This window comes from Solanum dulcamara, chromosome 4, assembly GCF_947179165.1.
Source record: "Solanum dulcamara chromosome 4, daSolDulc1.2, whole genome shotgun sequence".
NCBI lineage: Eukaryota > Viridiplantae > Streptophyta > Magnoliopsida > Solanales > Solanaceae > Solanum > Solanum dulcamara.
This window is the reverse complement of record NC_077240.1, coordinates 13,448,655-13,473,306: the sequence shown is the minus strand read 5'-3', so window position 1 is coordinate 13,473,306 and position 24,652 is coordinate 13,448,655. Positions and strand designations below refer to the sequence as shown.

Genomic DNA, 24,652 nt, shown 5'->3' with positions numbered 1-24,652 from the left:
TCATTATTGCAAGTGTGATCTCGAAAAAAATGACATAAGGAGCAAACAATCCGGCCTTACCTTTCTTTGGAGTTATAGACTTGGATTCAAGCCCATTGGGTTTGGTCCAAAATTGACAAAAATAAGGGTTACTTGTACAAAAGAAATATCTTTGCCCACTAGTATATAAATACTGTCTTCAGTTTTGATATCTGTGGAAAATGACCTTTTAAATTTAATACTCCTATGAAATAATCTTAGGTTGAGCAGCAGAGATGGCACCAATAGGAACCAAAATCAGTAAACTGTGCCGTGCAAATCATGTTGGATCAGTATGATTTCATGCCACATTCAACATAGATATCATGTTGAATTACTCATAAAGCATACCGGATCGTCATCATTTTAAAGTTGCAACCAAAAATTTCACAAAAGGGGCATGCAAGTCATGTCAAATCAGAATAGGATTTCATGTTATATTCAACTTTGTTGGATAACTTACCAACTCTGCCGGATAATCAGAATTATTTTAATTTGAAAAACTCATTTAATCTAAGACAACTATTACATGCACTATTCTATAAAGAAGTTTAACAAATGAGACCTCATGTTTTGCATTTTGCAAGTATTCCATAACAGAACAAAATTGTCCATCAAGCAAACATAAAAATATTATTAATACTTCAATAAACAACACACATTCTCCAATCTCACCATTGTTAATTGCAACAATACCACCTTCCCCCTCCAAATAATTGAGCTTTTGGCAACCATTTCCTCGACTATAAATTAAGATATATGTAGCAATATGTCCAGCCACTGGAAGAACAATTAATTCGAAAGTGTGTATTTATTTTTTTTGCTGTCAAGCTTCTTCAGCAACTGACATAAAGTTATATTGTGCAAATTCAGTAAAGATTAAGTAATCATTGACATAAGTTACATCGGTTTAGGTGCACAAAACGATACACAGTTGGATTAGCCTACTGCATCTAGATCAACTTCTGCATCTGTTTCTCCATCAATCATCCCCGTCTCTGCTTCTGTATCTGCTTCAGTCTGCCCTGCTTCTTGAGCAACATCTGTATCAGAGCTTTGCTTCTGGTTATCCTCTGGAGTCGGAGTTTCTTCCTGAGATATGTTAACAGTAGCTATTCCTACATCTGTATCCATGGGAGCAGCAGATGCTTCAGGGTCCGCTCGGCCCACTTCATTGTCCATCTCACTTGGTGGCGTTACAATCTAGACAAGATTAAACGAAAAGAACCATTAAGGACAGAAAAAAGGAGGACTGATGAATTAGAAATCCAAACAAAATGTATTTGTTTCACCATTCTCTAAGCAGAATCACTATTTTAATTTAAAACCAAGACAGGCCAGAATGAACTATAAAAAGCAATAAATCGGGGTTAATAATTGAAGTTAAACACTCTAATTGTTAAGCTTTTGACAAATGTGAATGTTAATGTTGTGGAAGGGTATTCTCGTTTATATTGTGTACAGACCATGGTGGCACACAGGACATGAAAACTTGGGGAAATTTCAAATACAGAAGGATGCTTGAATCTAATGGTAAAGCCACTATCTATCTTCAAGTCAGCACAGAACTGCCACAGGGATTGACTTACGGGAAAAGAAATGGAAACTGGGAATACAAGGTTAAGTTCTTTTTCAAGTACCTGATTTTCTTCCGCCTGTTGCGTTGAGTTTTTTGTATCCTCTTTCTTAGTCCGCTTAGTCCTTTCGCTTGGTTTAGCTTGATATCTGACCCGTACTTCATTAGACAAAAGCTCCAGGGGCACTACCCCCTCAATACCATGTTCTGTAAACTGAAAAAGGTACAAGTAACATATTGCATTGAGAATTTATTAACATTTAATGATGACGACTTGAAATCACACCCATAAGTTAGCTCATACTCTGGAAAATCCCTCCAAGTCTTGCCTAGCTGAAAATCGCAAACCTTTCCAACAATAGACCTGGATAGATCCAAGGATATCATTAAAATCACGCATCCAAAAAAGAGAAGTCACAGAATTATGCATCGTAAGCAGAGCACAAAGATGTATGATGATATCAACACAACAATTTTCTCTGCGAGTTCTCCATTTTACTTTATAGATAACATATTACCTACTGCTATATATGCCATCTTCCAGATAGCACGAGAACAAATATCCTTACTACACCTGCCTAGAAGGTGTATCATTGATCACCACACTATCCCAACAAATGAACAGTGATATTAGTGAATACTCTTCTTTAGGGGAGAGAGTGAAAGATTAGATGTGCTCACAAGAGCATTTCTGACAGAACATCTCTCAGCCCTGAGGGAAGTGATGAAAACTCAATCAACTGTGCCTCAATCCCAAGCTAGTTGGAGTATGACTATATACATTCGTTGTATTAAAATTCAGCTCCATTCTAATTTGATTATTAACTGGCTGTCAATCTACCGCAAGAATCCGCCTCTTTTGTGACTAGCTATTCATGTGAAGCTTATATGAGTAGGGTTTACACTTGTTGAACAAAATGTGTAGAGTTTACACCTGAAGAATTTGTACTACAGAATTAAAGGAAATAGTTATAATAAATCCCTCAAGTATATAGCGCTTTAATACTTCATATTCAAGTATAAGACTCATTTATCCCCTTTAGACTGGCCAGTGGAGCGTGAACAGTGATGTGACTATTCCCTCATTGGTTGAGAAATAAAACTTTGGATATGAGTTTATTGACCTCCATGGGCTGGAGAAGAGCAAGACTGCCAAGACATAGTAAGACTGTCCCGTGAACTTTATTCTTCTCACATAAATCTCAGTTTCTGCATTTGCAATCTCCATCAATTAATTAATTCAAAATACGTCATCTGGACCTCTCTATGATATCCATCTTCACCTAAGCCAAAATTTATCTAATAGCAAAAAACTTTATCTTCGACCCTCTCTCTCATACAAATTATCTGGCTCCTGGTCTGAGTTTATGAATCGTAAGTTGAAGACCTTGTTGATGTTATTCAATAGAATGCAAAGAACATGTTTAGTCACCCTGAATGGACTCACAAGTGAAAAAGACTGAAAAGTAACCTACATGAAATTTGTAAGAGCAAAAAATAAACAAATAAATAATTTTGGAGGAACTACTACAGATTGCACATAAGCAAGTACTATTGCAATGAATTCAGCACGTACTACTTATTTACTGTTTAGAAACTAACAGGGACAAGAGTTGATCATGTGAAGGAATAAAATGACAACTTAGAATAATTCAAGGGTGTTACACCAAAACATTTCAAAAAAATGACAGCTTGGAAATCAAAAGTACGCGAAGCAGGAAATCTATCAGAATTTTGTGGAATGAATTCAAAGTTAACACCATAATCAAAGTGGCAGATGGAGTTAAAACTGTATTCTGGAAGGATGATTGGCATGAAGCAGGCAACATGGAGACACTATTCCTAGATATTTACAACTTAGTTTTCATTCAACAGAGCTGTGAGAAATATAGGAGAAATATTATTGAATTGTGTAAGAACAATATTACATAAAGATCCTATTTATAGATACTATAAAATAATCCTTTTCCAAGAAGAATGCTATAAACTATTCATATTTCTATTCCTATTCTAAGTAGGATACTATAATCTATTCCTATTTCTATTCCTATTCTAAGTAGAATTATGTACACCTATTCCTATTCTAACACACACACACCCCTCAAGCTGGTGCATACAAATCATATGTACCTAGCTTGTTACACATATAATTAATACGAAGACCGGTGAGGGACTTGGTGAAGATATATGCAAGTTGATCACTTGACTTCACAAACTTTGTAACAATATCTCCTGAGAGTATCTTTTCGCTGACAAAGTGACAGTCAATCTCAATGTGCTTAGTCCTCTCATGAAACACTGAATTTGATATGATATGTCGATAAAACACGGAGTGATAAATTCCTGAATTGCAATGTTGAACTTTCCAAACCAAGATTGAGAAGACTGTTTCAGACCATAGAGTAACTTACACAATCGACATACAAAGGCTATCAGACTCTCTCTGAGCAACAAAATCAGGTGGTTGCTCCATATATACTTCTTTCTAGAGATCACCGTGGAGAAAAGCATTCTTAATGTCCAATTGATTAAAAGGCCAATGGATAATGACAACTATAGATAGAAAAAGGCGGACATATGCTATTTTAGCCACGAGAGAGAAGATATCATTCTAATCTAGTCCAAATATCTGAGTATACCTTCTTCTTTTTTTTGGTGAAAGTAAATCTGAAACAGAAAGAAAACACTGCAAGAAAACTCAGATCTCTCAGAAACAATGGAATGGCCGCTGAAAAATGCTCGAAATCTGGTATAAAATATATGGAACGTCTCGAAATCAAGAGATGAGTAGATCTTAAACAAGAAAGTCACCGTAAAACTGGTCGGAACATGCTCATGCCCTAGATTATTAGATTTGATGGCTGAAAATGGTCACAATCTAAGAAATAAAACTATATGGGTAGGGTCAGAATGATGGCATGACCCTATTGAGAAAAAGAATGATATGGGTAGGGTCGGAATGATGGCACAACCCTACTGGAAAACAGAAACTATATGGGTAGGGTCGAAATGATGGCACGACCCTACACAAATAAGAAAGTAGTCACCGAAAAGATGGCACGGTGCTACGCAAATTAGATATGAAAAAGTAGTCACCGGAAAGATGACACGGTGCTACACAAATCGAATATGAGAAAGTAGTCACCGGAATGATGCACGGTGCTACACAAATCGATATGAGAAAGTAGTCCGAAAAAATGCATGGCACTACGCAAATTAAATATGAAAAAGTAATCACTTAAAAGATGCAAGAGGCTACGCAAATTAGATATGAGAAAATAGTCACCGAAAAGATATACAGTGACCCAGACTTTTGCTAACATAATCAATGGCCAGACGGGCGGCATATATGAGTAATAGCCGCCCGCCGGCAGCGGAAGCTCTTTATTTCTTTACCAAGATCGTAGAGGCTCTGATACCATGTGAGAAATATGGGAGAAATATTATTGAATTGTGTAAGTACAATATTACACAAAGACCCTATTTATAGACACTATAAAACAATCATTTTCCAAAAAGAATACTATAAACTATTCATATTTCTATTCCTATTCTAAGTAGAATACTATAATCTATTCCTATTTCTATTCCTATTCTAAGTAGGATTGTGTACACCTATTCCTATTCTAACAAGACCAAAATAGCAGAATTGTGGACACCTCAAGGGTGGAATTTTGTGTTCAGGAGACATCTTAATGATTGGGAAATACCAAGAGTAACAGCATTCTTCAGCACCATTGACCAATTTAGTGGTTTGAAGGCAGGACAAGACATCCTACAATGGCAGGGAAATAGACGGGACTTCTAAAGTAAATGCAGCCTATAGGAAGATGAACCGACCAAACCAGCAGATACTCCAATTTCCTTGGAAACACATTTGGAAAGACAAATTCCCACACAAAGTAGCTTGCTTTGCTTGGTTATTGGCTAAGGAAGTTGTGCTGACACAAGATAACTTGATGAAGAGGAGGATCCCTTTATGTTCCGGATGTTTTTTCTCTGGGGAAACTGCAGAAACAGTGGTCCATCTATTTATACATAGCAAGGTCACAAGTCAACTGTGGAGATTATTACTAAGTCTCAAAAACATATCTTGGTCCATTCCTGGGAAAATCACAGAAGCATTACATAGTTGGGAAGATGCAGGAGTACAGGCTAAGAACAGGAACAACTGGAGAATTGTACCCGCAGCTATATGGTGGACAATATGGAAGGAGAGGAACCTTAGAGTTTTTGAGAATATGGAAAATACTATGCAAAAGTCGAAATGAATTGTATTTTGACTTAATGTTTTTGGTGTAACCAAATATACTCTAATGATACTATCTCTATCATTGATGTCTTAGACTCATTATACGGGTAGGACAGTAGATTTTTGAGAACATTTGTAAATATGGTTTCAGTACAACCCATGTATTGTGTTTCAGAAATAGAAACAGTTACCTATGTCAAAAACAATAACATATCCAGTGAAATCCCATTAAGTGGGGTCTGGTGAGGGTAGAGTTTATGCGGACCTTACCACTATCTCGAGGAGGTAGAAAGACTGTTTTCGAAAGACCCTCGGTTCAAGTGAATCAAACCCAAGTAAAAGGAGAAGAAACAATGAAAAAAACATAGTCGATAATAAGAAAGGCAGCGTAAAATCTACAAGAAAGAAACAATAAAGGCAGCAAAAAAGTGTGATAATCGAAACACAATACACATCGTATGGCAAGAACTATATAAATGAGCTTTAGCCTTTAGCTTCTTGCGTGTATATATACTTAGTTATGAGTTGATCAATTCGGCATTAGTATAGATTATGATACAAAATGAGTCCTAATATTTCAGTGAAATAAATCAAAGTCAGCTAAAGTTTTGTTGCTACAATGTCTTCTTAAACATGCCATTAGAGAAAATAAGAGGTCACTTAAGCTGTAGCCTAGAACAAAATGCCATGGTGGTAATAAGTGTAGGAAAAAAAATCAAGCAGAAAAGATGAAGACACTAACCCGATTGTTTTTGTGATGGTATTCTGCTTCTATTCCAGCAGCTTCATCCATCTATCAAATCAGAAGAGATAAAAATCAAACTCAGAAATCAAGGAAATACTACGAAAACACCTGTTCCTACCGCAGCAAAGGGACTAACACAAAGAAGACATTAGAGGGAACATCTTCTGCAAAAGTGGCCCACTTGTGGGATTACACTGGGTAAGTTGTTGTTATCTCCTGCAAAAGTAGCTTTTCTTAAAGAGAATTAATGGATGCTTACATCTTCTGCCAGAGGTTTCCAGTAATCTGTGATAGAGGGAGTGCACACGCGTTGAGTATCAGTTAAAGCATTCTGGAGGAAAAACAGAAAATAGATGTTTATGTCATTAGCATTCAACGTCAAAATAATAAGCTCCATCTTCTTCAGAGTCAAGATGCCTTGAGTAAGACATGTTAGAAACTACAAATTCATGGTTTTAGTCTTTCGGACAATACAGTTCTCATGTCATGGAATAATTTATTTTTTTGATAAGGAAGAGGTTAAAAGTCATGGAATAATTAGCATGAAAGGTTGACAGGAGAACAAAAATGCATGAATACCTGTGCTGTTGATCAGAGTTTGAGTAATAGAGTGTACATATCTGTAACTTACATAATTTTGACACACACCACTTCTTATTGAGTGTCATCTCAGCGTAGGGACTATATGCTGGCACACACCACAGTATGAGTCGGTGTTGTGTGTACAAAATGCATGTAAAGGATGCAGATCATTTACTATAGTGTAATTTGCAACAGAACTATGGACCTTAGCATATTCTATTTAGTATAAATGCTGTGGAAGACAACACCTCTTTATATATTCTAAACAATCTGAAGAGAAAAGAAATAGTTCTACAAAAGTGGCAAGACCAGCGCAGAAATCAACGGAGATCTTGTTCAATTGTATTTCTTGGGGTAAAGAGAACATTCTTTCTGGTATAGATAGTTGGCATAGTATTCCGTATACTTGATGTCACCTTTTGTACAGCTGACATCATCTCAATGTGAAGAACAATGAAACGGTTTTCAATTATAAAAAGATAAAGTATTTATATTAATTTTACTTAATTGTTTTACATTAACAAAGCCAGAAATACGCATTCATATCTTGAAACACGCAACATATTTAACAAGTACTTAAAATGTGTTCAGTGTGTATATCATGCATGAGAGGATATTTGGTTTTCACAAGTCCATAGAGACCATCAATTACAACCAAGCCTATTACACACTTCTACTCACTGGAACTATTGTCATGGGTTCAAAATTAATCATCTATGATGAGAATTATTTATCAATGAAAGAGTTCTAATGATTTTGTGTATCATTGTGACAGTATCAGCAAGTCCCTCGTACAGAGCCACAGAAAACTAATGTGATAAACATCTTGCTAGACGGGACCCATGCAAGCAGCAAGTAATAAGTTAATGAAAAACAAACCGGATACTGATCAGCCCATCTCCACAATTGGGAGAGTTCTTTGTTTCCAAGCCTCCATCGTGGTCGACTGCAAGTAAGGCAAAAAGAATACGGTCAAGTATCATCTAAGTTATGGGTAAAGGGGACGAAAAACAGCAGCAGTTTAAATTCTTGAAAACATGATCAGCTAAGTAAAAGGGCTTAGAAGGAACTAGGAACTAATGACTAAACATATCTATTTATGCTCCTTGGCTTCTCAAGGCTAGAATACCGAACTTTTTGTCGTATTTGGTTACATAGGCTGCTTAGGGTGGAATAAACAACTATTCCCCATAGATGGGTCCACAATGCGTTCAGGTGAAATAGGCCACATAAGGGCACAATTTAGCAAACTATATGTTTCCAAAAGGATTTGAGAAAGCACAATTCAAATTGCTGGAAGACAGCTGAATGACATCGTCTACTATAGCAATGTGATATACATACATAGTGATTTTCAAACAAATTCTACGGTTACCCAGTGCAAAAGCACCAAATATCACAAACAAACTAAAATTCACAAAATTGGAATGTCTAAAAACTGTTGTGTAAATAGTACTCCCTCCGACCCAATTTATGTGATTTTGTTTGATTTGGCACGGGGTTTATTATCTTTTATAAGGTAACTTGGCACGGAGTTCAAGAAAGAAAGACTTTTGATACATGTGGTCTAAAATAAGTCAGAGATGTTTGTGTGGCTATAAATCATCTCATTAAGGGTAAAATGGGCATGTTAAAGTTAAATAGTTACTAAATATAGATATGTGTCATTGTTTTGGAGACTTACTAAAAAGGAAAATGTGTCATATAAATTGGGACAGAGGGAGTATAACCTTCGGCATTGGATTTAAGAACTACAATTATTCTGATCACATAAGGAAAACTGAAAATTCTAGTAGCAGAAATCTATGTTGGCTGACTTATACTACAGTAAGCTGATGCGATTTTTCACATGGTCTGTACTTCACACTTATTTACTACAAAATTTACAGGCCACATAAGGATATCCATCCATATTAAACGTCCAGAATCTCGATGGGTCTCATCCACTTTTTCTAGTCATTACCCTTATGCAAGAAAACCATGGGAAAGATTTCTTGTATCATGGCAGAAGCATGTGCTCGTTGGGTGAAACTTTCTATTTAAATTCGCAACTTTGGTTGTACTAAAGGCCATCTTACATGGATTTCAATATGGTACATTTTCAGCATGGTGTATGGAAGTATTTGATACGGGTATATCAAGTTTTTTGCTAAATTTTTAGGATATTTTAAAGAATCCGCACGAAATACCCGCACGTATCACACTCATTCAGAGACAAATACATGAAGGCAAATGAAGGACCCATGTAACATAGACTAAAGGTAAGAAGCTCTAAAGAAATCTTCATGCTCTCTGTTGAGTAGTGTATTAAGCTTCAGCATAATGCTAAAGATTCCTGGGCGGAAGTATTCATCCAGCCTGAGTTTGGAATGGAATAATTTTCTACGAATTGCTATGATGATTGCAGAAGGATGTGGAGTTGTTGGATTTTCACAAGGATAGGCATACTGCTTGTTCAAACTTTTCATTACTTAACATTTTCTAATAGATTCGGAAACAGTCTCTCTGCCTCCTCGAGGTAGTGGTAAGGTTTGCATGACCCCACTTAGTGGGATTACACTGGGTATATTATTGTTGTTGTTGTTGTATCATTTTCTACTAGAGTCACTAGAGGACGCTTGGTCCTCCCACTTAGTGGGATTACACTGGGCATATTGTTGTTGTTGTTGTATCATTTTCTAATAGAGTCACTAGAGGACGCTTGGTCCTCCAATGCATTTTCATTCTTGTTAACAAATTAATTTTTCCAATGTGAAAGAAATGCAAAACTAAGAAAAAAACATATAATCTGGATATCTTCACCAATATATTATACATTGCAATGCTATATTTTGGAGACAGCCTCTCTACCTCAATGAGGTAGTACCCTCCCCAGACCCCACTTGTGAGATTACACTGGGTATGTTGTTATAAAGGATTAAAAGCAACAGCACATGCTAACTTGTAGTTAGATACCGTTTTTTGGTTCCATCTTGAACCAGCTTTTTCTCTACTGGTTGCTTCTCAAATGGGGGGCAGCCATCCCGTTTCCACCAAACCTATGGAAAAAACCATCATCCGCACAGCATAATAAGCCAATCAGTAAATAAATAGAAAAATGTATAAGGAGAAGAGTGAAATAGAATATTAAGCATCATAAGCCAACCAATAAATAGAAAATAGAGAAATGTATCAGGAAAAGAGTGAAGAAGAATATTTTAGATAAGGTATACATAAACACGTTGCTTCTATTATCCTCACAAATGTCTAAGACCTCCTGCATGAGAAAGCAAAAAGAGAGAGAAAACCGATGCTTACCCAATTCCTTTCACGCTCCAAAATGTGCTCAATACTGTGGAGGAAATCTGTGCCTTTGGGTGGAGTCATTTCAAGAAGCTTCTTTACCCGCTCTTCACTAGTCTTTATTTCCTCCTTCTACAATTTTGAGGAAACAAAGTTAGCTTGTTGCTGAGGTAAAGCACAATGCTGTGTGCAAATATTCGTGTTAGTCGAGCCTTGAGGCACCTCGATAAGACGCTCTAGCCGATGTTGGACAGGTGTTCGGACTCCATAATGTACACATGATGATTACGTTATGTAAGTGATGGTAGGGACTCCCCAGTTAAAGTAAAGCTATCTTCAGCAATAAATGATCAACTATTTTCTCTATAAGGTACAAATATTAAACACAGAGCATCTTGACTTGCAAACTAGCAATCACTAACACAATATCGATCCCTACTTCTGCAACACTGTAATCTGCAAGAACTTCAAAATGGTTGAAAGAAACAAATGAGAAATATGGCATTTTCTCCTGACCATAAGATCTATTAATAATGAGATATGATCACAAGTTCCGAACCAGAATATGCCATGACAACATTTTCATCCTAAGACATGCACCAAATAAGGTGCATGCTATCATTTTTTTTGCTTCCAAGGCATTGAGACATGTTATTGATGTGCCATTGCTAAAGTGGAAAAGTCAAATCATTGAGGTAATGGGTCTTCTTCTCCTGAAAGCGGTTTTTACTTATATTAGATTCTCCCCCACCCCACCCTCTTTTTTTTCTTGATAGCTGTGGTTCTGGGACAGGATGAGAGTAATTTTGTAGTTTGTGTTAGGCATGTACTTGTTCCATAGAATAGTAATCCACCTAATGGTGGGTTTACTTTCTCCTTCTTCCACTTAAAAGGAACAAAATATGTAGGAACAACAAGTTTTCATCCAGGCAAAAAATAACACCTGCTAATGAGAATGAAGTTTGAATAGATCAGGGAAAACAACTTATGAAAGGACATGTAGCCCAGATATACGCAACATCAGAAATTCCCATAAATAATAATCTTCATTACCCACTGCATTATATATTCAGAACATCAGTTACGTCATCATGAATTATGTTGCAATATTCTAGAAAAGAGCAGTCTACAGATTGTAAAAGAGAATCACTTCCATTAACAGTTGCAAGGTTTCCTTCAGACAACTACTATTCAGAACATAAGTTAAAGAGCAAAGGCCTCATTTATTCCCTGGTTTTCTTTTGGAAGGAGCATATAAAGAGTAGTCCTTCCAAACAATTATTTCAAACGGTTTTACTTTCAAACCTAGGCAAACCCTTGGGCAAGTATCTCTATATGCATCAGTGTGTGTGCTATATTTTAGATATACATATATATTCACAAAGAGAGATAGGCGGCAGGAATCAAGGGACCAATAAAACCCTGATACAGCATGAAATGAAATAAACAGCAAAGGCAATACCAACCATTGCTTCAGAAGGCAATTCCTTCTCACTTTTCCCGGGCGCCTGCATGATTACAAACAAGTAGGAGTTTGGACATTATTCGGTTGAAGTTGTAAAAGAAAGTATTTGATATTGAAGTTGAAAAAAAGTATTTGCAAGTTGAAGTTGTGTTTTGTCATAAATTTTGCTTGGAATACCTTGAAGTTTTGTGAGTGAACCATTATTTCACTTGACATACTTAAAACAAGTTTTCTACTTCAAATTCCCAATTTCAAGGTGAAGTTGAAATAATGGACAAAAACTGATGGCCAAACAAGTAGGCCATAGCCAAATTGGGCCATCATGACAAGAGACTAGATCAATAAGAAATAAAAAACAAGGACAAACTCTTTCTACATTAGTTACAAAGCATGCATAACTACTGCTCTCTCTATCAGTTTTCTACGATGCTTTTCCTTCTCCCTCCCTCAGCTAACTTTACTCCCACAGCTTCCCTCCGCAAAACTCCAGCAGAGACCAAGTTGGAATGTTTTCATTAACTCTCTTCTCCGATGTACACCACACCTAAGACATTTAAGAATCCTACTGACTTTGTATATTAGAGAATCTTCAACTTAATGATTATCAAACAATCACGTGGCTTGTCATGATCCTGATTGAAATCAAAGATATGCACCTGAATTTTGATGTTTTGAATATGTGAATTCAAGTAGAAAAAACTTTATCTTATGTGTACACATGAAAGAGAAAGAACCTTCCAACTTTAGTTGAAGTTCAGTCAATAGTATTTTTTGAAACTGGTAAAAAAATATACTATTGTGACTGAACTTCAACTAAAGTTGGAAGGTGACATTATTACTAAAAGATCCACTTGCACTTTGAACTCAAGCTAACAACATGTTATCATTACCTTCAAATAGTCAAACAGAATGAGGCACTGAACCAGAACATGGCGCCTGAAACTAGGATCTTTCAGCTGAGATAAAAAGAATGATCAGGAATATGCTATTGAATTTGCTACTTTTTTGCTTAAGAAGAACTTTCTAAATTGAGAAATGCTCCCATACCTCGAGACCCATAAGTTTACTGCTTGTAAGATATTTTATGTTAAAGATTGCAGCGTCATCCTCGAGGTTATGAGCATTTCCCTCTTCATCACTTAAAGGCTGAGCGTCAAAAGTATTTAGAACAACCTGCAAACCCCAAAAAATAATTAATCACACAAAAGGGGCAGCCCGGTGCACTAAAGCTCCCGCTATGCGCGGGGTCCGGGGAAGGGCCTGACCACAAGGGTCTATTGTACGCAGCCTTGCCTTGCATTTCTGCCAGAGGCTGTTTCCAAGGCTTGAACCCGTGACCTCCTGGTCACATGGCAGCAACTTTACCAGTTACTCCAACTTTACAGTGCATATGATTAATGAAAAAAACAGCAACAGAAACATCTCAAAGAATTTAAACAGTGAAAGAAGTATACCGCCAAACTGGATGTAAATTTGTGCCACTTGCCAAGAGCATTAATCAGGGATGGCGGATTGCAGAAGTATTCCTGAGTTAGCAAAGCTAAAAAATTACTAAACAAGATAGGAAGGTGGGGGAAGCACATGCACAGAACGTATCAGAGATACTTCAAACACAGTGATTCATACATAAATAAAGGTTGTCTGAATTCAGCAAGAGACGACACTAATCTTATTTTCCACTCAAACTGATTATCGAACATGACTGCTTTAGAAGATTTTAGGGAGATACTTCAAAATTAAGTTTGACAGAATCTCTTTTCTTACGTCGGTTTCCTTTTGGGGGTGGGGAATCAAGTTTGACAGAATCAAAGAGCTAGAACATGATTGTATCAGCTTCCTTTATATCTCCCCGTATTTTTGAGGAAATACTACACAAGGAAGAGTTTTCTAGCTTATGTTTTGCCGCCTTAGCCAAAAGCAAGCTAACTGCTTGCTAAAATCAAACTCCTGGACACTGATAGTTACTGTGTTTTAATGGGTTTCTCTTTGCCTTCTCTCTCCCCACTTTGGCTCCACGAGATTCTCTTGAAGTTGATCCATAAATTGCTGTTCTTACCTCCTATTTTAGAAAGACAACGAAAAATGAAACAAAAACTACATATAAATGTGTCCTCACATCTGTGAAGGAGACTACTCAAACTAAGCCACAGTTTTAACTTTTAAGAATCACAGAAGGTCAATACACATAGATAGTCATAAGACATCAAATAGGCACCTAATCAGCCTTCATCTTCATTGGGAACAGCTAATTCTAAGGGATGTACCTCACTGGGCTGCACTAGATTTAGACAACAATACAACACAGATGACCAAGTACCCACTATTTGCATTGCATGTGACAATATAGGTCATTGGATAGTCAATGCACCATAAGTGTAAGATGGCTACTCATACCTAAAGCATGCTAATGGAAGAATTTTACAACACGAAAAAAAGTTGAAGTTCCCATTGCAAAGCATTTATAAGCCACTTGAAGGACCTACAGCCACATATTCCTTTTTAATCTTGTCTTCAAGGTAATTCAACAGCAAACATGCAATTGAGAATAAATGATTATGAAAAGGCAAATGATAATGGACATACACAAAGAGAACCTCCTTCAGATATTATGACAGAAGGAATTGTGAAAAGAAAATACGCAATTGAAACAGGGATTGCATCTACAGCAACCCACAAATCAGGAATTTGAAATAAGACAATTAAAGTGATTAAATTATGTCCATAGAGTTTGTAACATTTTCTTAAGCCATTTATAGTGATGATATTATGTCCACAGAGCACAATATTTGGTTACTCTTTTAGATCTTTTTGTACTTCTTGTAGAAGGTTCCTTCTTGGGGGGAGGGGTCGATTTTTAAAATGCAATAAGAAATAATCCATGAATTATTATGTTAAACATCCACTAATCCAAAATCAGAATTACCATTCTCACCAAATGGCGAGAGTATAATATAAAACCATGGCACTGTTGCATAGGTACAAACCTGTGACTTTGCTGCAGGAGTTTAGTTGGTTGTCGTGCTACCCAAGCATTGGTTTAGCTCAACTCACTTCTTCTCAAACTAGAGCCAGCTAGTACGTACTTTTAACTCGAGCTCAAGCCCAATGAAGCCCCATGGTAGACTCACATGCCTAATATGGCTATCTTTTGTCGTTTGTAGTTTTCGTTTTGTTGTAATACCATCATAAAATCCAAACTGCTTTTTTGCAGTAATATCAACATGAAAGAAATCCTAACCTTCCAGTTCAGCTGCATTTGTTCTCTCTTACACATATGTTCTCCCCACTCCCACCCGTCCGGTCTATATATTTTATAGAACATAATATATATATATCCTTTTCTTCTATTTCCTTGTCTTCTATGTTTGCTTACAATTCTTTGTCCCTCCGGTTTCTCACCAACAGTCTCATCTCTGAACTTCATCTATAGCATCAACTAGGATTTCAATGTTACAACAGACTTATGACTTCATTTGAAACAAATATAGTGTTGCTGCTTTGATGATAGAGGTTGCACCTCATGATTCAGCACCATAATCAACAGCAAAACTTGGAATGGATTCATAGAAATACTTTATTTTAATATTTTTAGTGGTAAATTCTTTAGAAGTTATATCAGGACCTCCAGTTCCCACTTAAATTTTAAAAGAACACTCTATGAGCCCGTTTGGATGGGCTTAAAAAAAGTAACTTTTATGTATGGTGTGCTTTTAGAACTTTGAAGTGCTGAAAGTTATTTTTATAAATAAGCAGTTGAGTGTTTGGATAAAAGTGCTTAAATGAGGAAAATAACGTGAATTTTAGGATTAAAAGAATAAAAAGGATAGTTTGGGAATTTAGTTAAAATATAAGGGATATAAAAGTAATTTTCATGGTCAAAGAAAATGACTTTAAGCACTTAGAAAAAAAAAGTTAGGAATCCTAACTTTTCATTTTTGACTGACTTTAAGAACTTTATAGCTTAAAGTTAAGCATTAGGCAAACACGTCCAAAGCTAAAAAGGGGTTTTAAGTTGGTTTTGACCAACTTAAAGCCCATCCAAACGGGCTCTTTGACACTTCCAGAAATAACGAGCATGAAAGCAACTGGGTAACCAGGAAATGCAGAAATAATCTCATGATGTTGGGTTTTTAAGAATGCTTATCTAACAGACTATGGTAATCAAAAGTAATCCCCTAAAAGAACAGAACACCAGATACCAACCTGTAGACTCCAAAGCGTTCTATAGAAGTTGAAATCAATAGAAATACCTGAAACCAAACAAGTTGACGCACTGTTAGCACTAAATAAAATGCGAAACCAAATCTACAAGTGATGGGAAAAGATATCTACCCTCAGGAACTTCTGTCTCATATTTTGTCTCATTCGATGTATTGAAAACTCCTTTTATATTTACAGCTGCAGGAATTTGGGCAAACAAATTAGCACCAATATACAGATGGGGGATCTAACCACATACAGAGAAAGAAAACTAAGTACCAGAACGCTCAGATAAGGGGAAGAAGTGAGCAAGAAACATGATAATGCGCCCACAGAAAACAACATCATTTGCCTGCAATACAAGATGTTAAGCCAGGAAAACATTGGAACAGCTTATTTACTTAGAGAGAAGATAAATGATACCCAACCCGCATTATTCAGGTTTTACCAGCCATGAAAAGGAATGAAATACAGTGAAATTTAAATTTAAGTATTGATCCGTGATAGGTGAATTGTCTTAAATAGAAAAATATTTCATTTCATGAAAATATAGACCAACTAACATTGAAACATCATGAATTGAAAAGGTGATGCAAGCAATGACTACCAATGGGCTTTCGTCTGTGTCTTTGAATCAAGGAGCAAATATTCCTAACGATGATCGTCAATCATTCTAAAATTACTTTTCGACCATAGATGTGCAGGAAAAGTTCTCCAAATCTATCTAAACTTTCTAGTTAACTAATGTTCCAGATGGGTTGACAACGGCATCTATTCAGAGAGAGACTAATTATGTTGTGTCCTCTTCGTCGTCATTCCCCAACATTTACGCTGGTTGCTTCAGTCAGCGACTCAAACTCTAAGAGAGAAATCTCTAGTTCACTATCTCTTCTATGACACTAGCTTCCAAGTTTTTTGTGGACCAGATCCTAAACATGACTGGTCAAGCCCCTTTTTATGTCCCTTCTATACTTTTGAAATTAAATATTGGGCCTAGTGGTGCTAGCGGTTTTTCCTATTTCAGCTTGAATTGAAAATATGAGATAGGAGAGGAAAAGAAATTGTCCGGTCTTTCAAGCCCTACCAAGTAAAGGGGAATGCACTATTTGTTTCTTTCTCCAATTTTTTTTGTTTTCAAGGAGTTGGTTTTCATTGGGTTCAATTCATCCTCATTACACGGATAAAAAAGGCAGTTGGATTTATATCAATAGCACTGGTCCATTATGAGCATCCTTATTATTCCTATATATTACATCTTCATCTATCGTGTCATTCTCCAGAAAGACAGGGCAAAACAAATAAACAGCACAACACAAAAACAAGTGTTCCTCCCAAAAAACTTTAGTATATACATATCTCTTCTATAGTTCTATAATGAACAAACAATGAGGTCTGTGCCCCCCTCCCACCCCCCAAAAAAAAAAAATTGCTTAACATGCACCGCTATACCCAATTGTAATCACAACAAGCCAAGAAGCAACAAATTCGAGGCTTTTTGTTTTTGGGATAAGCAAAGTGTTCGAAAAAGGAGATATTTTAACAGTAGCAAATAAATGTTCCATTATATATGGAAGGAAATGAACCCGAGATGTTTTGAAGAATGTAGCAGCCCAAAACAAAAAATCGAGATGAATTATATTCTTTTATTTCACTTTTAGTGCAAAGAACTTATGGAAGATGTAGACTCTATTAGACATTATTGAATCCTTGTGAGAAGATCAAGGATCACATTTTGGTTTTGCTTTTTTGAACTGTAAATACTGTTCCCAGCACAGTATCGCTATTACCTTTCTCAGAGAATTCCATTACAAACTAAATTGAACTTTAACTCTTCATCATTAGGAAAAAGAACAGAGATTTGAATTAGAGATTGCACGACCAAGATAGCCCCTCAATCTAATACAGAGGGAAAGATTTAGTATAATACAACAAAATGAAGCTTTTTATCATGATCAAAGGACAATGCCATTATCTGGATACTAGAAACTTTTCTTATTTTTTTGCATTGACAATAAGTAATGATTTGTATTGCTGCAAGTAGATACATTTTCACGACATGCACCAGATGAATTAATGTGCAAATAGAGACAAAGATGTTTCTGATATCTATTACATAAGACAAAGCAATATTCACCTTTGATAGACGACGAAGCAACTGATTACACGTCCTTAACATAACAAGCTTTCCTCGTGCAAAGAGTTCTGGCTGTATGTCACAATGATGAACATAAACACTTTAAATGACAAGAATTTGACGCACCAAATAAACACATACCATCACTAAAGTCAGAAATATTCATAGAACTTCTTTTATTACCGAGAAATGTTCATAGAACTGAAACCGCTGATAATTATGCATACCTTCCCCAATATGTCTTGTTTGCTCTCTATGTACCCAAAAACATCCTCACAGTTTCTCATTGTTGACATTTCTGTCAAATCTTCCAAAAGTTGAAATATCATGCCACCTTCCACATGCTCTTTCTCACAAAGATAAAGAACAATATCTACAAATAAATTAAAAGAAAATGTTACAAGGAAAGAACAAGTAGCTATCCATGATAGTTTCATAAACAAGATTAAGATAATAAGTGCATCTCACCAACACCAACTCCTCCTCTGAGAATCAGCCAGAGCATTCATAGGCTTCTATAAATCCTACTTCAAAACATTATTTGGAACATGTTTACACCTAGAATTATGTACCCACTCCATTAGCAATTAAGGCATATCTCAGGGATCTCTCTATCTCTACTGCTACAACAATCGTGACCTTAGCTGATTTTTTTCCTTTGGGGTAAACATGATGTATAAAAACAAGATGAATTACGTTTCTTAGTAGTACTATTTACAACTACAGATACTTACGGTTTGTAATTTCCTGATAATAACCAAAAGAGAACAACATAGACAACCTTACGGAACAACAAACCAATATATCTCAAGTCCTTAAGCTTAAGAAAAATGAGTCTTTCAAATATCAAAGGATATTAGAAGATTGAAGGCAGATGAATCCAAAGACGTGAGTAGCTAGGGATGGCTATATTCCTGGGAATGAACTCTCGGCAAATATGAAGTGTTGAATCGAAGTCTACCTATCCTTCTCAAAACTACCATTTACCCCTCTTTAGTTTGTTTTCTTCAACTAGCCTCTTGATCTGTGAGTTATAACATCTTATACTTCATGTCTTCTTAAAGAACAACAACAACATACCCCGTGAAATTCCAAAAGTGGGGTCTGAGGAGGGTAGAATGTATGCAGACCTTATCACTACCTGATGAAGGCAGAGAGATTGTTTCCGAAAGACCCTCGGCTCCCATGTCTTCTTAAAGAAATTTTAGAAAAAGCTTACGGTATAACAAGTCTCAACAATCTCTACAGGGGTCGTTTGATTTGAAAACAAGTTATGCAAGTATTAGTAGTGCAAGAAATAATTAAGCAAGGATTAATAATGTCGGGAGTAGTAATGCAGGGATTATTTCTTGTTGAATATTTGGTTTGTTGTATTAGAAATTAGTATATATTGTATAATATTAAGTATGTATTTTCATTTTTTTAAGTTTGTTTACTGCTAAACCCATAACATCTTTATTTATTTGAAAAGTTGTAGCTACTTTCAAACTATTTTGGTGGAGTGTAACAAGTTTATTATATACCTATTCTCAAATAAGTTTTGTCTTTTTCTAGGTTTTGATAATGATAAAAGAATCTTGACGAAAGTTCAATATGAAAGGCCAAACAAGATAAAATCTCAATCTAGTAGTGATCACCGGAGAAGCAAAAGGATATAGCTATAGAACTTCATTCTATTCTAATCCAGAAAGTTCTGAAATATTTGAGTTAAAAGAAATACATATGAATCTTGAAGAAAGATGAGGGCAGTTTTTTCATTCCAATGGTTTTAATCCACGTATTGCTAATACATGGATTACACTGGGTATGTTGTTATTCTTTTCTCAAAAAAAAAAAAGTACATGCATTCTTATTCTACATTTTTGTCTAGTGGATGCTTTGGTTTGAAAACTGATTAAGAAGCTCATACATCAGTGCGGGGATCCCGCATTAACATAAATTTCCCCGACCCCACCTGTTGGACTACACCGGATATACTGTCGTCGTTGATTCTTATTCCACATTCCATTCCAAAAAGGAACAATACATATCCCGCAGAAGGGAAAATTGCAACCAAACAAAGTACAAGAGTTACGCTGCATTGAATGAGGAAATTAGTTCAACCAAACAGTGTATTGTATAAACTGATCTCAATGCAAATACCTTCCCTATTTCAGGCAATCGAACGACTCCTTGGGGTATTATCTCCTTCTCTCCCTTCTTTGAAGAATATCAACCAAACAAAGGACTACCTTTTAGATGGGCATAAACAATATCAACCCTTACAATATATTCACGTCAACGTGATGGATATATCTTCCAATGCCAACTAGGTGTTTCCCCAAGCGTAAATGTTGTATGTTTCTACGACAGTCCAGAAGTAAGTTTCAACTTGAACAATGGCAGAATACAACTACTCTTCTAGCACCAAAAAGCAAGAGTTTCCACATCTCCCCAACCATTGATAAAATTTAAATAACTGCATAACTTACCATTCCCTAAGGTGAAACACTTCAAATATTCCAATATCAAGAAACATGCTAATAGAATACGTCTTCTTTGCTACCAGACACTCACCAAGAAGGCGGGGAATCTGACCCTGACTTGATTCACCATCAACAATTGACACTCCATACTTCATGACTTTCTGCTCTGACTGAACTGCAGCAGCCTGTGATAGGATAAAAAAATTCACTAATCAGAAGACAGCCATGCTACCCAGAAAAGTACTTTATAGCATGACCAATGGTGAAGTTCAAAAGAAAACAAGAAAAAAAAATTATGAAAAGGTAGCGTGAAAAGTTTCCCAACATACAAAGCTCGTGAACAAGAAAGAAACAGCTTCAAACTTTCTTGTAATGCAAGGTGATACAATTACAGAATTTCCTGATAAATCAGCCACTTCCTTTTTTGATGAAGAAAAATCAACCACTGCCTAAGAAGTATTCTGGTAATATTATGATGTATTCTCTCCATTTCAATCTGGAACTTGAATCAGTCACAATCACAACTTGTCAATAGTTGTTGAGCCAGTGCATTTGATCTAACCTAGAGGGGACTTGACTATATAAGTTGAGGAGTAAACTTGTCTTATATATCCTTCTCAAAAAAAAAAAAAAAAGTTGACTATATAAGTTGAGAGTAATAGTCTTTTATCACACTTGTGCATTCATAAATACCATTTTTTGGACACACGCGCCAAATAATGTTCCAACTATACAGGTAGACCTACCAACTAGTCCTTTTCTAAGTTCAGCCTCCAAAACTTCTCTTTTGTTTGTTCGTTAGGGAATATGCAAGATCAAAGATATCTAAGTTAGATGAAAATACTACCTTGTACATACTATTTATCACACAAACAGATCCTAGAAAAATAATGCCTATTTTCCGTTTACCCTAAATCTAACTTCTAATGAGAAGCCGTTTACCCTAAATCTAACTTCTAATGAGAAGAATCTATTTAGTGGATTATTGAATTACATTGGAGTGCGTAAGTTTTAGTGAAAATAGGCCTACACAATGACAATAGAATCTGGGAAGATAAAAATAATCCAAAAAAGGGCAGAGCGTGAAGATCATATTCATCTTCTGGGATTACATTGGGTATGTTGTTTTCTTCCCGTCTATAATTGATACTTGTGTTGGTCAGAAGTAGCAGGTACAAGGTGAAATAGTCAACTGCGCGCTAGCTGGCCCAGACAACATTGTAATTAAGAAAGATTAGGCTGACAACCTTGACTTAGTCCATGGAAACATCTAAGACTATTGTTAAATACACATAAAGGGTTACTTATAGAAAAAATACATATCAAGCGTTTGTAAAAAAAGCCTACAACCTAGTGTAACCCCACAAGTGGGGTCTGGGAGGGTAGGATATACGCTGACCTTACCCCTACCTTTGTGGGGTAGAGAAAAAGTTTCGAATAAACATCGGTTCAAAAAAGCCTAATATCAAGAAACTGAAAAGAGTAGTCTCACAAATGAGATGAGAAAACTAATCATAAATTAGTCAACTGCAACACAATTTGAGATTGTTAGTCACCCTAACTAGAATCCACCATGATTTACTAAGTCCAATTTTCATCGATTAACGTTTTCATAAAATTATGATGCAATTCCTATTAAGAAAAATCACACATACCACCAGTTCTTGAAGTAGCGACCTGAGAATATTTTCCAACAGCTGATTCTCATCTTGGACTAGCTTTGTTTGCTTCTGCAGATGACCAGAAAAGTCAATAGGCTGAATACAAGAACTCCATAGCAGTAACCTCACATTAGTAAGTGTATCTCAATCATAACTACTCAATGAAACCTAGATGAATAATTTATCACATAAGCTACTATTATGTAGCACAAAATGGGAATTCTTTATAATGAATACTACACCTGAAACAAAGAAAACAGAAAAATCTACAAATGTGTCACCATCACAATAAATAGGAAATGGCACAGTCAAATGTCAATACATTTGGGGAACACTGTCAAAGAAAAGTTATCTACTTACAACACTGGAAAAGGTCCAATTCAAAAGCAGAGAGCAAGTTCTTGTGTTGAAACTTGAACAATCCTTCACCCCAACCTCTACGCAAAGAAAAAACATAGGTTTTTTGTCAGGTAAAGCTAATGGGTTAGATGACCCTTTGGGGTGTCACAGTGGTTTGGGCTTGGGACTTCCATGTTAGAGGTCTCAAGTTCGAAACCCCTTGCCAGCGAAAGCTAGGGGTTTGCCTTCTGGGTCGAGCTCGTCGCACTGGACTTGCCTAGCGCGGGTTATCTCTCCTGTGTGGTTTGCGAGCTATTGCATAGGAGAGGGGGTTTTACCCTGTGCGCACCCAAAGGGTAGCGGCTGCGGGTTTCCCTTGTCTCAAAGTTTATTTTTAAAAAAAAAAAGACTAATGGGTTAGATGAATTTTAGCCCATATCAACATCTGGTTGACTGGTCACTTTCAGGTCTTAGTGCTTCAGAAAGGTGAATAATGTGAAGGACATGTATTAAAGTTTACTATTTGGGAGCCACTGCATGAATCTTCTTTGATATGCAACTATATTTGTATAATTTGTCTTTGTTTCTGTTATACTTTCCTAGATACCTAGATGCAAATTTGTCTTGTTTTTTGTTTTCCTTCTTATCTATACAAGCAGTCAACAAATATAGAACACATACAGATACACCTCCATAATACACTACAAGATGCATATCCACCTGTTTGCATCTACACTCATCTCCAAATAAACACACAGGTCAATGAACATACATATGTACTCCCCCTCCTTCCCAATTAGACAGTTCTATTTAGTTTGGGAAATATTGCCCAAGAGTCGAAATCATAATCTTTAAATGAATGAGGGTTAAAAGTGGAGATAAAACTAGCATATTCACCAATCAAACACACTTTTACAGTATTAGCAGGACCGAAGTACCTTTCCGAAAACTCAATAGTGAAAAAGAAGGGAGTAGCACAGAGAACACTTCCCCTTTAGGAAAATTTACACAATTTTGGAGCAAGTGCTGTGGAAAACAGAAAGTAGGACAATTTTGTATAGCTTAGTTCTTTTCTTGGAAGTAACAATCTCAGGAATTTATTTTATGTTGTTTGCTTTTTTATGAAATCAACAATTCAAAAGAAATTAGGGCACACACATAGATGAGATAAAAGGGTATATATGTGCTCAAACAAACCTGGGGTTTTATAGCTTCTTGAACAGTTAGAAGAGCGAAATCTTCAGGTGGCTCTTGGCGCAGAATAGCCTGCCTAAACAAATCCTGTAAAATGGCAAAACAAAAACTTCAAGATTTTCAATGCATAAACATGTCTGTCCCTCTCTCTGTGTGTTAAGAAGTTCCTATATGTTTTTTCCATTACAAGAGAGAACTACACATAGCTTACCATACTGAAGATTGAGTTGCTCTTTTTCTTCTTTTTTTCAAATTTCCATCAACGAGAAAGACTCTGCAGTGAGAGAGAAGGGAAACGGAGACTGGAAATGGGGGGTTTAAGGATTTGGGGGTATTTTATTGCTGCAACATTGGGTTTTCTCTTCTTGATTTCTTGAGAATTCTTGCAAAACGCGGAAGAATTTCTTGAGGATTTCTTTTTTAGTGTGTGTGTGTAACGTTCCGTTCCGGTTTATACAAAAGAAAAAATAACTTCGGACAAAATGTCAAATAATTTTATCGTTCTTTATATTTAAAACATAAGTCCATTGCCGAAAAAAGATATATGGTGAAATGGAATGTATGTACTAACTTCTTCAATATTTATATTTATTTTGGATAGTTTCTATCTTTGGTAAATGGATAAAAAAATATCTAATCAAACATTAGTAGGAAATAAATGAGAGTTTTTTTTAGTAGTTATATATTTTAGGAGATTTCAATTTGATGTTTGATAACCGCTTTGAGATTCGATTGATTC

The 24,652-nt window shown here is 36.1% G+C and overlaps 1 protein-coding gene across 1 annotated transcript; it reads right to left on the bottom strand.

Annotated features, from left to right (window-relative positions):
- Positions 1 to 632: 632 nt before the first annotated feature.
- On the bottom strand, positions 633 to 24,416 carry LOC129886391 (THO complex subunit 1). The gene is made up of 21 exons (XM_055961059.1): positions 24,125 to 24,416; positions 23,917 to 24,000; positions 22,375 to 22,449; positions 20,811 to 20,904; positions 18,482 to 18,627; positions 18,255 to 18,326; positions 16,400 to 16,472; positions 16,253 to 16,318; positions 16,124 to 16,170; positions 13,375 to 13,446; positions 12,968 to 13,093; positions 12,811 to 12,876; positions 11,922 to 11,963; positions 10,471 to 10,587; positions 10,129 to 10,211; positions 8,053 to 8,119; positions 6,851 to 6,922; positions 6,589 to 6,639; positions 1,899 to 1,958; positions 1,659 to 1,808; positions 633 to 1,221 (listed from the first exon to the last, which is right to left on the bottom strand). The coding sequence occupies exons 1-21, from the start codon at positions 24,125 to 24,127 to the stop codon at positions 958 to 960; spliced, it is 1,830 nt and encodes a 609-aa protein (XP_055817034.1). The 5' UTR covers positions 24,128 to 24,416; the 3' UTR covers positions 633 to 957.
- Positions 24,417 to 24,652: the final 236 nt, after the last annotated feature.

What these genes read in the sequence shown, in the direction of transcription:
- LOC129886391 (XM_055961059.1), bottom strand. An exon ending in AATTTACATCCAGTTTGGCG is followed by an intron (nt 13,094 to 13,374) that starts GTATACTTCTTT and finishes TGGGGTTTGCAG; the next exon opens with GTTGTTCTAAATACTTTTGA. An exon ending in CAAGATGGAACCAAAAAACG is followed by an intron (nt 8,120 to 10,128) that starts GTATCTAACTAC and finishes CCTTACTTGCAG; the next exon opens with TCGACCACGATGGAGGCTTG.